At 37.0% G+C, this 13,801-nt stretch overlaps 1 protein-coding gene across 8 annotated transcripts in view; it reads left to right on the top strand.

Moving 5' to 3' along the window:
- KDM4C (lysine demethylase 4C) overlaps positions 1–13,801 on the top strand; it is a 261,790-nt gene that overhangs the window by 18,210 nt on the left and 229,779 nt on the right. For all 8 annotated transcript variants that reach the window (XM_065662339.1, XM_065662337.1, XM_065662336.1 and 5 more), the window contains 2 exons: positions 2,105–2,280; positions 5,406–5,520. In XM_065662339.1, the coding sequence (XP_065518411.1) occupies positions 2,105–2,280; positions 5,406–5,520 (291 nt within the window). The remainder of the gene's footprint in view (positions 1–2,104; positions 2,281–5,405; positions 5,521–13,801) is intronic.

Genomic DNA, 13,801 nt, shown 5'->3' with positions numbered 1-13,801 from the left:
ACAGGTCAGTGGTAAAAACTCAGAGACCTTGTCATTATTCCCAACTCTGATACTCTGTAGCTATATGTCACTTTGGGCATGATATTTTCAACGTCTTCAGTCTTTGTCCTGACCTTTATTAGAGAATACAAATTCCCCCCACCCCTTTTTTTTTTCCTTTTTTTTTGAATGATACTTAGTACATCATTCCACACAGGATTCATTTCTCTAATCAGTGCTCTGGTTACAACAATAATAAACATGCTCCAGTTAGCTGTAAGGGGATATTTTGAACCTGTATTCACAGAAATATTTTTATTGCTTAAAACATACTGACCTTGAATTATAAGACATAATGCAAATTTTGCTTTTCAGTATTCATATATTTGAGCCAAACCTACAAATTCATGCTTTATAATAATAATGAAAATGGAAATCTTTGTGCACATATTTGATTTCCATGCATATATTCTGAATGCATTACATCTCTGCTTCCAAACCAACATTTTGTGTTTTGTTGATGTGCATATAATTTTTGTGTGAAAGCAGTAGAAGTCACAAGGTGTTTCAGTTAATTTATTTTATATTTTTCTCTAAAAGCAACCACCACCAAAACTTCCTAGGTAGTCCCTGTACAACTGAAATCCCATGGCAGCTGAGAAGGAAAGAAGAAAAACAAGGAATTGCATCTGTGTAAAAACTGGATAAAAATGCCTGTTAGTTTAAAATAAAAACATTAGGTATGGAAGTATGTTACTACCTGATAACTTTTCTCCAGCTTGATGTGTGTGCTTGCTACCATGAATGGTCTTGATTGGATTTCTTTGGTGAATGGACTGTTTGAGTACATTAGCAAATCACAAATTGTGATTATTTTCCAAAGGTAGTAAATGATCTCAGGATCTATTTGTACTATTTTTTCAGAATTTTTTACTTTCTCAGAGTGATGTAATACCAAAATCTCTAATGGACAATATTGTGTGGAATTCTGAAATGCTTGTCAGAGGAGTAGCCTAGCTAGCCTTGTGTAAAAGCTACCTCTAAGGTGTGACTTATTCAAGTAACATAATTCATGTGTAGTAGATGTATGCTTATGAAAGCCATCCTACTTTGTTGTATGCTGATCTAAAAGTTTCTAAGCCAATGCTTGTGAAAATTTTTGAGTGCCACAGAAAAGAATGAATGTAACTGGATCAGAGGATGCATCATTGAGCCTTTTGGGCAAGTAAAAGTTCATAACCAGACCAACTTCAAAAATATATATTAAAAATGTCTGTTGTGTTTTAAAACTGTTGCGATTTCACATCTAGAGAGTTTTCTATTTTCAGATAATATATGCAAGGAATGTTCAAAATTACACAGCCTGTTAAAGAGCTGGCATTACTACTGGCTTCTTAGAAATTCCTAATGACTTTGTTGCTGACACTTTCTGCTGAGGAGTTTTTATAGACATTGGTCAGTTCTGTGGTATTTGAAATAAAAGTGTTAACTTTACAATTGATTATTCTGCACATAGCTTTAATCTTTATGATGTTTAAACCATGTTAATATAAGACCTGGTTTATCTAAGTTAGTGCAAGCATACTGTAATGGAGTTGTACCCTACACTTTTGTGATGGGGAGTAAGTTAAACAGATGCTACAATCTAAAGCTCTCTAAAATAGCTGTATTATTATTTTTTTTTGTATTTTTTCAGTAAGAAATATTTATACTCTTTGCAAATAGCATTTGGACAGGGGATGTTTGCATGTTTGTGTTTTTTTTTTTTTTTAAATAGTGATAACAGTTTTATATCATGGAGTATGAAGTGTTTGTGAATTATAAGGCTTTCTGATAATAAAATATTCTGTTACTATACATGTGCATGTTTGCACAGTTGCACATGATTGCATTGCTGTAGATAGCAGGTTGCTGGTTGTTAACTGAGGTAATACTGTGACCATTTTGAATTGGTTTCTGGATTATGTAAGAACACTTGCATGGTCAGTTAGTTATAGTGAAAACAGTGGGTAAGCAAGTATTCGTTTGATCATTGGGCATATGACTGGTTTATTTGATTTTTCCAGGATATTTTGAACTGGTATTGCAACTGCTGATGTCCTGTTTTTGATTTCTGAATTTAAAGGTTATCCCACCAAAAGAGTGGAAGCCAAGAAAACATTATGATGATATTGAAGATTTGGTGATTCCTGCTCCAATTCAGCAGATGGTCACTGGCCAGTCGGGGCTATTCACACAGTATAACATTCAGAAAAAGCCAATGACCGTAAAGGAGTTCAAGCAACTGGCCAACAGTACCAAGTACGTATATGGGGGGATGTCTAGGCAGTTGGTGATTTTTTTTTTTTCTTTCCACCCAGTTGAGGTTTTTCTGTCTCGTGCATTAAAGGTACCACAGCATTAACCTTGTTTGTTTCTGTTGTTGAAAACATGACAGTAAGAAAGCGTCTGAAAAACCTGAGACACAATGCTTTCTGTCTACTTTTTTTTCCTTTCTGTTCTAACAAATGCTTATGGAGAAAATAATGAACATGATACAGACAGAGTTTGAATTTGAGTACAACTATTGATGTTTAATTCTTTTTTTCTGCCTAGATATTGGACTGGCCTGTCATAATGTAATTCTGAAAAAAACCCAGCCCCAAACCCCAACATGTTTTTTGAGTTGCCCATAAGTTTTTGCATTAATCTAAAATAACTACACTGCACTTTGTGAATGTCTATATTCTGACTATGGCAAGATGGATGGAATAAATTCTTCTCCATTCCTTTTGGCCACATAAAGAATAAAATCTGCTTCAGTATTTTCCCAGAACTGAATGGAAGTAGTTTCTGGAAGGTGAATCAAAAGATCCTGTAGAGAGAAGATGTTTGAATGTGATGAAGGAAGGTAACACTGTCCTACTTTAAAGGAAAGTTTCTCTCATAAGTTAAATAACTTAATCGGTAAGAAGAGAAGCTGTTATCAAGATCAGGAAAAACTAGGACATGAATTCCTTTTAAAGAGGCTCCTCAGCAAATGTTTCATAATATCCATGGCCTAGTAAAAGTGCAAAACTGATCTCCTTTTTTCAATTAAAAAGGATTGGTATGTTTTTGCCCCTATATTCCTTATGAAAACTTGAGGTTATCACTCTTACAGTTTTCTTCCTCTGGTAAGTAGGAATGGGAACCTATTTTATAATTCTTAGAATTACTTATTCAGTAATAATATAAAACCTGTCTGCTATCTGATGTAATTTTCTGATACCTACTAATATACGCATAAAGTTTCCATTTGATTAGCCCATGAGAAACACTAATTTCTTAAAATAGTTTGATAATGCAAAAATGCTGTGGAGGTTTTAATATGTATCATCATGTTAGTTAAGTTCATTATATTGTTTATCATTATTTTGGAAGTGTTTCTGTATTTTTTGTGTTTGTTTTTTTTTTTTTTTCAGGAAGTTTTCAGGTTTTTTGCTGAAATCAGTTTATAAGTTTATTGGTGAATTTAAGAAAAGTTGGAAGGGCTTTTATCCATTACTAGCTGTATATCTTCCTAAATATTAATCTGTTCTTGAGAAAATGTCATGCAACCTCTGGTGACACTCTTTATGCAGTCTGCCTTGGTGAGGCCGCATCTGGAATATTGCGTCCAGTTCTGGGCCCCTCTGTTCAAGGACAGGGAATTGCTTGAAGGAGTCCAGCGCAGAGCCACAAAGATGATTAAGGGAGTGGAACATCTCCCTTATGAGGAGAGGCTGAGGGAGCTGGGTCTCTTTAGCTTGCAAAAGAGGAGACTGAGGGGTGACCTCATCAATGTTTACAAATATGTAAAGGGTGGGTGTCAGGATGATGGAGCTAGGCTTTTTTCAGTGATATCCAGTGATAGGACAAGGGGCAATGGGTGTAAACTGGAACATAGGAAGTTCCACGTTAACATCAGGAAGAACTTCTTTACTGTAAGAGTGACAGAGCACTGGAACAGGTTGCCCAGGGGGGTTGTGGAGTCTCCTACACTGGAGATATTCAAGGCCCGCCTGGACAAGTTCCTGTGTGATGTACTGTAGGTTACCCTGCTCTTGCAGGGGGGTTGGACTAGATGATCTTTTGAGGTCCCTTCCAACCCTTGGGATTCCTGTGATTCTGTGATTCTGTATTTCTTAAACTATTAAGTAGCTGAAAGCCCCTATTTTACCGTAAAAATAATTTTGTTCCTTAATGCAGAAGACTCTTCTTCAGTGTTGTGATAATATTCATATTCTTTTGGAAAGAGAAAGGCCATGAACATCTAAGTTAAATCATAGTTGCCTTTAAAAGGATTGTGTGTGCTTAGTCTAATGCATTGCATCTTTTAATTCACGCATTTACTTTGTTGCGTTTGCAGTTTAGCCTTGAACCAGGGTGCTTCTTCACCTTGACCTCTGGAAAATATGGGCATACCTGCATCCTGTAATCAAGCTACTTCTGTTACAATACTGAGTTTATGTATCCATATTACTCAGTGCCAAAACCTGTTTTGTGGAGCCTCATGATAAATTATTGAAGCAGCTCCATTGCTGAGATTGCTTTAGTTAAGATGTTATGCTAACTTGCTTGTCTGTTCTGTGTTGCTTCATGATGTAAATGTACCTGGTCTACTTAATTCTTGCATGTATGGATTTTTTTCCCAGTAGTTGAGGTGTATGTAGTAAGTTGGCAATGCTAATGTGAAACTTCACTTCTCAGAGTTGCAGTAATGGGGGAGCAGATTTTCTTTTCTGAAAACCTAAATATGGGGGAATAGAGACCTGACAAAGGATTCTAAGGCAAAAGCTATTTGATGGATGTTTGCTGTGGTAGTGTGCTTGTGTTGTATTCCCACAAGTTTGTACAAGAGGCTTGAGTAACCTTCCAAAAGTATATACATACTTGTATTTATTTATTAAAAGTGTGGTGCCCAATGACGGACAGAATTAGCACACTGAAGTTGTTCAGAGACAGGCTTTTGCAGGACCTATTACTGTGTTTGCAAAGTTGGTAGTGGGGCAGGTAAATAATAAATACTTGTCAGTGAAGTGGCCTTTGTGCCTTTTTCATGGAAGAGAAACAAAAGGGAAGGCCTCAGCCTGAGCACAGTCTGTAGGTGTGCTGTTCAGCTGTTTGAGGCTAAAGGAAATATTTCATGAGCAGGTGTATGACTTCAGTTACTGTAGCTGTCAGGTTATATATATTCATCATGAGGTTAAATGCTATGGTGAATAATGAAACTAAGAATTCAAGACAACTACCAGTTGCTCTGTTTATAGTTTTTTATATATATATATATATATATATACATACACACAAATTATTTATATAAAGCAATCTCTTAGAATTCAGTTTGCAGGATCAGAAGCATAGTCCTTTGTGAAGGTGGTTGTTCGAAGACTATGCTGAACCTTTGCCTACCTCTTCCTCTGCAGATACTGCACCCCAAGATACGTAGATTATGAAGATCTCGAGCGTAAATACTGGAGGAACTTGACTTTTGTGGCACCAATTTATGGAGCAGATATCAATGGGAGCATTTATGATGAAGTATGCTTAGCTTTTTATGAAGTTTATCTCTTCCAGCCCTTTTTTACTTAGAGGGTACATGCTTTCTTTGTGACAGAGAATCTCTATTTCCTTTGAAATCTTTATGTTACTTGCTTTAAATACTCCAAGCAAGGTTGAAATTAACTCTACATCTGCAAGAGTCAAGCAGTTCTGTCCTCAGTAGGATATTGCTACTGTTACTGATAATATGACTCTCCAGTTATAATACTCTTCCCTTTCTTCACTTTGATCTCTCCAGAACTTTGAGATTCCTTGTTACTTATTTGTTTCTTAACATTTTAGTATGCTTGTTGTTTACTTCTGTAGAAATTGAGTCCTATTTTAAGTTATTTTTAATTTAAAATTAAAATATGAAATACTTTATTTCTCTCTCTCACTAAGAAAGATTGTTTGATTGCTTTCTACATGCTTGGAATGCCACCAGTTTTCTGGAAATGTGTTTTGAATTAAAATAGATGGAATGGAAACTTCCTGAGCAAATTATTTTTGCTGGTTGTGTACCAAGATCTCCATAGATAAGAAGGGATTCTTAAACACAGATCTATGTTATCCATCGAATTAGAGAATTTCCATTGATACCAATTAGGTTACATAAGCAGCTATGGGAACTAAATTTTGAAAGGATTATTTAAGTAATGAGACGAACAGAAGAAATGTTAGGATTTAAAAAAAGATTTGTGTTTTTAAAAAATACGGGGCAAAATTTTCTGCAGAATAATCTAACATGGAATTCTTGAGTTATTTCCTCTTCTATGTAACTGCCTTCTCCAGTCATAAAAAAAAAAAAAAGGCAGAATTTCACTGTGGCAGATGGTCTGAGGCTTGGCTAATGTTTCATATTTCTTCACAGAAGATAAAGTACTTGAAGACTCTGCCCAAAGATAAATATGGTCAGCGAGTATGGCTTAAGGCAATTAAATTTTTGCACTGTGTTATGTTATCATTGAAAGATAGCTATGAATGTCCAGTTGTCTATTGTTAGAGAAAGCAGGAAGTCCTAATTCTGTTGTGTGTCCAAATATATACATTTGTATAAAAATGATACGGGAAATAACAAGATTTTGATTTGGAGTGCTGTGGTGAAGAGACATTCTACTTTGGTGTTGCTTTGTGGAGATCAGAAATGGGGCACAGGAAAAGCAGGTTTTTTAATAAGAAATAGAAGCTGCCTTTTTTCTTCTCTGATACTTTTTTTTCTTATTTAATGTTGGCAGATAATGCCTTCCGGTGTAGCATTTTAGAAATGTATACTTTGTTTTGATTGTGTTTTCTTTGGCTGGTAGTTTCTTAAGGTTACTGTTGCATGATCAACAATTCCAATGAAAAGAGAGTGCAGTAATATCTGATTTTGAAGTGTTGAGTGGTCAAAGAGAAAGTCAGAGATTTCATTCTCATGGGATTGGTCTGTCATTAGATTGGGAGGTTGAGGAAGCAGCAAGTGAAGTGAGAAGAGCAGCATTCAGTAATCCTAACTCAGGTGTTAGGTGTATAGGAAGAGGAGACAAAGGAAGCACTGAAAGTTGCAGGGAGTGGGAAATAAAGTAGTGGGTGAGAAAAAAGTAACAGGTAGAATAAAGAACCCCTGAATACCTACGATTGGGTATTATTTAAAAATAAACAACACTGATATTTCTCCTTTGAAAGGAATAGACACTGAGGAAAGTGTGTAAACAGACTGCCCAGTTAATGTAACAGCCCAGTGGGGTTCAGAGGGGAAAAAAAAAAAGGAAAAATCCCTGGTACCAAACTGTTGATGAGAATGCTGCTGATGGAAATGTTTTCTCTTAGAATATTTTTGCCGAAGTTAATTTTTGGCCAGCAGATGGTGCACTTGCACAGCCAATACTTTTCATGTCTTCACGCTTGAGCATTGTGCTAAGAAAATGTCTTTTATACTGTTTCGAGTTAGAGGTTGTTCTTAGGTCTGCATTCAGTTCCCTTCAGGATTGTGATTATTCTGGGAAAGGAGACGACCACAATTAACTGGCGTTTTGGGCAACATACAGCAGAAAGGGCATGGTGGGATTAATTTGTTGTCACAGCCTGTTTGTGATAAAATCAAATGATTGTTTTTTTTTTTTTTGAAGATGTATTTGATAGAAAATACTGTGTTACAGATGTTGCATTTAATACATAAAGGGAAATACCTGGCAGAATTCCATGTAGAAAAACAGCAGGACCTTAGTGAAACTGTGATGTGTACATGTACTTGGGACTATAAAAATTAGTGAGAAATGCTGCTGTGCTGCAAGTCCTTATGCTTTAGGTTAAAGGTTTACCAAGTACATATTCTTTCCCACATGGCGATGTTCAATTTTGCATTGAGGCATCTGTGTCCAAAGCATGATGAAGCCTTTTTTTTCACTATTTATATTATTTAAGAAACATTATTATTATTTGTGGAATCCAGCACAGTGGCATTGTGCCAGAGAAATCATTGATCATGTAGCAGTGTTTCTTTTTTTTTAGATAAGAGTGTGGCAGATGCTGGGGGTTTGGAATATAGGACAAAGTTATGATATAATATCATATGGAACAGCAAAAAAGAAAAAAAAAACCAAACCCCAAAACCCAAACAGCGACAAAAACCCACGATGCTAAATGCATGCTTTAAAGCTTGACAACTGATATCAATGATTTAGAAGTTTAGCCTCATCATATTCGGATTATTCCAGAATTTCTGTTGTGTATTTAGAACGTATTTATGATTATTTGACAGTTTTGAACACGGATTAAATCTTTATGAATAAGGAAATAACCTATCAGAACAAATGTTCTGCAGACTGTATAGAGCTTTATAGAAAATAAATCTAAGATAGTTGAATGTTTGCTTGAAATATTATTCAGTGCTTTATGTATTTTAATTGCTGTTACATTTAATTACAGTGCTTTGTAGGAAAATGACAAGGTAGGTGATTCAAGAAAAAGCACTGCACTAAGGAACGGATTTAAAGGATCATTATTTATATTAAGATTATAAACATTATTAGATATACATTCAAGGTTGTATTTTTCTGTTGCTATAAGGTCACCTGGACTTGAGTGAAAATTAACATTCCTGAAAGAGTTTATAATGTCAGTAATAAAACACCAGTCTTATTAGCTAGAGTTTAAAAACTGACTCATGAATGGATTTTTAACACCTAATAGTTATGATCGTTGAGTAAGTTTAATTGAAAAGTGATTATTTTTCTAATTATGTAATTTCAAGACAGGTGTCTGAGTTATCATCAATGTAATGCCAACTGGAGCCACCTTAGACTGCAAATGACTAGCTTGTGTAACGGTTGTGAAGAAAATTACCATTCCTGTGGGGAAAGGGAAGGAGGAGTGTTATTTTGTTTCTGATATAATAATTTTATAAATTCTTTAGTAATTTATCTGTCAGCTGTACCTGTGAGTAAATTGAAGTGTGTGATTCATCTACTTCTGTACAGTCTCTGTTCTGGTGAACTAATATTAGGCATTCTACTTCCATGGCATTTCCAGCTGTTGTTCAAATCGAGCCACCAATTAACAAAGCCACAAATTGTTTCCTTGTATAAGATACAAGGAGCTCAATTGAACTTTTTGGTTCCCCACCTCTCCTTTTTTTTTTCTTTTTGTCGTCTTCTCTTTTTAATCTGTGTCCTGGGTTGAGCTGTAACAGTAACCATGACACTCTGTTTAGTGGGTTTTTTTGGATTTTTTTTTTTAATTGGTTTGAAATTTTATTTTTATGAACAGATGGGAAAGACATTTGAAAGCCCTACCTGGACTGATCTAGCAGCTAGGGAATGGATAAAATCTTCCTGTTTCAAATGAAGTTCCAAAGAAAAGTAACTGATCTGATGTTTATAATGGGTCATAAAACACATTTGACTTCAGTGCTATCAAAGGCATTTGCTATTCAGTAGAGAAAAGCTAAAGTTGAAAAAGGCACATGAAAATATTTTCTTGTCTCTCTCACCACTGTTCTTCAGCTCCTTTCTTTGTAATATCACTTTACTTCCCTTTTCCTTCTCTGTACTTCTTGTGATAAGACAGTTCCTAATCCCTACCTTCTCCCATGTCTAAGATGTGGAGAACTATCTGATTAGTAATGTAAGACTGATGGATTCAGTGGTGGTTGTAGGCTAACATTTGGTTATTTTTGATACATAGTAGGTGCAACTCTGATGTAATATTAACATTAGGACAGATACACTGAAAATTTCCTGCTGTATCCCTTGGCAGAGTAGCTAACTTGATTTTTAAAGCAGCACTTTAAAGCGGTATATCTAGAGTTTGTATTTGACTATGAAGTGAGTTAGGGATGGCATTGGAGTTGTACCTTAACTACAGGCGACAGGAGAGTAGCAAGCATAAGCAATTGAAGACTCTGGGGAGCTTCACTGTCAAATTCCAGAGCAAAGCTGTCTTCTGGACCTCATACTCAAGGAAGGACTTGTTGCAGATTTGAAGGTTGAAGGCAGCCTTGGCTGTAGTAACCATGAGATGGTGGCGTTTAGGGTCTTAAGAGGAGGTGTCAAGACAGAAAGCAGGACTACAGCCCTGGTTTTCAGGAGAGCAGACTTTGGACTCTTCAGTGCTTGGAAGAGTCTGACGGAATAAGGTCCTGGAGGAAAGAGGGGTCCAAGAAAGCTGCTATGGACCTCAAGGATCAGTTGCTCCAGCCTATTTTGGCAAAGCATGACCTAGACAAGATGGGCCAGCACCCATAAAGAGAGAAGAGGGAAATGATGATAGCATGACTTTTGGCACCTGGGACCAAGCTAGGGACAACAAACCACAAGGCTGTCATGGTTTAAGCCCAGCCAGGAGCTCAGAACCATGCAGCCGCTCGCTCACTTCCTCCTCTTTCCCCCCCCCTGCTCCCAGAGGGATGGGGAGGAGAATCAAAAGAATGTGACTCCCATGGGTTGGGATAAGAACAGACCGGTAACTAAGGTATAACACAAATCACTACTGCTACCACCAGTGGTAATAATGATAAGGGAAATAACAAGGGAAGAGAATATAAAACTAAAAAGGGAAGGGAAAAAACAATAAACACAAGTGATGCACAATACAATTGCTCACCATCTGCCAACCAATGCCCAGCCTTACCTGAGCAGTGATCTGGGCCTTCTGGGTAACTCCCTCCAGCTTATATAGTGGGCATGACGTGCTGTGGTATGGAATAGCCCTTTGGCTAGTTTGGGTCAGGTGTCCTGTCTCTGCTTCCTTCTGGCTTCCCGTGCCCCTCCTCTCTGGCAGAGCATGAGAGACTGAAAAGTCCTCGATCGGGGTAAGAACTGCTGAGCAACAACTAAAACATCATTGTGTTATCAGCATTGTTCTCTGGCTAAAATCGAAAACGCAGCACTACACCAGCTACTGAGAAGGAGAAAAATAACTGCTACAGCTGAAACCAGGACAAAATGAACAGATGTACATAGCTTAATGAAGGGACATGAACTCTATTTATTTACTTTTTTTTTTAATGTAGGAAGTTCTGCACAGATGAGGGAAAGGCAGTGGATGTTGTCTACCTAGGCTTTAGTGAAGCCCTTGGCATGGTTTCCCACAACATTTTCCTGGAAAAACTGGCTGCTCATGGATTGGATGTGTCTGTTTGTTGCTGGGTAAAAATCTGGCTAGATGTCTGAGCCCAACTTGTGTTGGTGAATCGAGTTAAATCCATTTGGTGGCTGGTCCCAAGTGGTGTTTCTGAGCTGTAGGGCTCAGAACTGGGGCCAGGGCTTATTAATATCTTCACTGGTGATCTGGAAGAGGAGATTGAGTGTTTGCATATGACAGCAATTTGGGTGGGAGTGTTGATCACCTGAAGGTTAAGAAGGCACTGCAGAGGGATCTGGACAGGTTGGATCGATGCGTTGTGGCCAGTGGTATGAGGTTCAACAAGGCAAAATGCTGGGTCCTGCACGTGGGCCACAACAACCCCGTGCAATGCTCCAGGCTTGGGAAATAGTGGCTGGAAAGCTGCTTGGTGGTAAAGAACCTGGGGGTGCTGACTGACGGAGCTGAACATGAGCCAGCTTGCGCCCAGGCAGCCAAGAAGGTCAGTGACATCCTGGCTTGTGTCAGCAATAGTGTGGCCAGCAGGGCCAGGGCAGTCATCATTGCCCTGTACTCAGCACTGGTGGGTTTGTATCTCAAATACTGTGGTCAGTTTTAGGAAATGAGGTACTGGAGCATATCCAAAGAACAGCAAAGCTGGTGAAGGGTCTGGAGAACAAGTCTGGTGAGGACTGGCTGAGGGAACTGGGGTTGTTTAGTCTGAAGAAAAGGAGGCTTAGGGGAGACCTAATAGCTCTCTGCAGCTACCTGAAAGGAGGTTGTAGCAAGGTGAGTGTTGTTCTCCCAGGTGACAGGACAAGAGGTAATGGCCTCAAGTTGCACCAGGTTTGGCTTAGATTGGGTATTAGGAAAAATGTCGTCACTGAAAAGGTTGTCAAGGATTGGAACAGGCTGCCCAGGGAAGTGGTTGAGTCACCATCTCTGGGCGTATTTAAAAGACGCGTAGATGTGACGCTTAGGCAGCTGATTTAGTGGTGGACTTGGCAGTGCTAAGTTAACGGTTGGACTCAGTGATCTTAAGCTTCTTTTCCGAACTAAATGATTCTATGACTCTGTGCTTCTATGTGAGATATCCTTTCCCTATGATCTTCTCATAGTTGATATCAGTGTGAGCATTCCTTCACTTACATGTTTGGTTTCTAGTGTGCATTTCCAAAGAGAATGTAATTGTTTCTGTCTTTCTCTGTACTCTACAAAAGGTATTGCATAGCAGTGGTTGTATCTGAAAGGATGCTGAAAATTAAAAACAGATCAAATGAGGGTAACAGTTTGTATCTCTTAATCTGTGTGTTTATGGTGCAGAGGTTTTGTTCGTAGCATTTTTCCATCTGTGTTTTATGCACTTTGAAGATGTAATAAAAACCTGCAAATGTTTTTATTATATTCATTGGTGTGTAGAGAGGAGTGGGTGACCAGGCACAACTTTCTGTGTATGTTTCTCCCACTCCTTTTCACTATCTCTTGATTAGTTTTTTTTACTTCTCTTTATTATTTGAGTTGTTACAGTCAGCCGTAGGGGCTTTTTGATGCTAGTTGTAGAACGGATGTCTTGTTTGCCAGGTTAATATTCAAATGAGTCCATGAGATAATCACAGGAAAAATTAAAAACTGAAAAGTATTGTGCATACTAATGAATACATACAAAAATCATGATTATAAATATAGAATACACTCCACTGTTGGCCTGTTTGTAAAGTGCAAGGGATAGTATTGTGTCAGTATTGCAAGTATTTTAGTTAAAGGAAATGAATAAAAAATAATTTAATGTAGAGCCTATTTTATTCTTATCTGCAAAAAGGTCCCTGCTTAAACCTTGAGCTTTACTTTTTACCAGTATACTGAAGGCTACATTTTTCTTTGTGTCTTTATGAAAAGAATGGGTCAGCTTCTAAACTGTGCACTTGTTCAGATATTTGATTGTGGCTTGTGAAGTGTCTCATTTTATCTCCACATTGCATTAAAAACTTGTTCAAAGTTAAAAAAAGTATTGATGGTAATTTATAATAAGTTTGAGTCATCTACAGTATTAGTGAAGATTTGAGTAGTAGTTTTCTTTATAAACTACAATATTTCTCTGAAGAAATACAAGGCAAGTCTCATTTGCATAGCAATGACCATAGATGGTAAGATGTTTCAAGCTTGTATTCCTCTGTTCAAGTAAAGAAAGAAAAATGTTATTTTCCAGGTTTTTTCCTGTTGAAGGATTGTGTGGTACAGTTGTCAAAGATGACAGGTATTCTTTGAAGAATTTGCCATAAAAAATGTGGATATATTAGAAATACTTCCTTTACACTTTTCCTTGAAATTATTACAGTATTCTGATATTATTCTTATATTCTAAGCAGCATAAATATTTTGTATTTTTATAACATTGAAGAGATTATAATGTCTAAATTTTTTTTTTTTTTTTTTTGTGAGAAGCTACCAGCTACACATCATGGTTGAGTAATATGTGTACTGGTGTTGTAATAATGGTTATTAAATGTAACATATTCTGCTAAGATGTACTTGAATTTTGAAAAGTATTGTTATATATTGACCTTTTAAACTGATCTTTTACAGTTCCTGTGATCTTTTTATTGTGCATTGTAACTGTAAAGTTTAAAAACAGTTGTATAACTATTGGAAAAGTTAGAATTGCTATTTTAGTTTAAAGTTCATGTAAGAATTTTACTTAATGTTTTGGAATATTTAAAAC

This window comes from Lathamus discolor, chromosome Z, assembly GCF_037157495.1.
Source record: "Lathamus discolor isolate bLatDis1 chromosome Z, bLatDis1.hap1, whole genome shotgun sequence".
In the NCBI taxonomy this organism is placed as follows: domain Eukaryota; kingdom Metazoa; phylum Chordata; class Aves; order Psittaciformes; family Psittacidae; genus Lathamus; species Lathamus discolor.
Note: the sequence above shows the minus strand (reverse complement) of the source record. Positions and strands in the feature narration are given on the sequence as shown.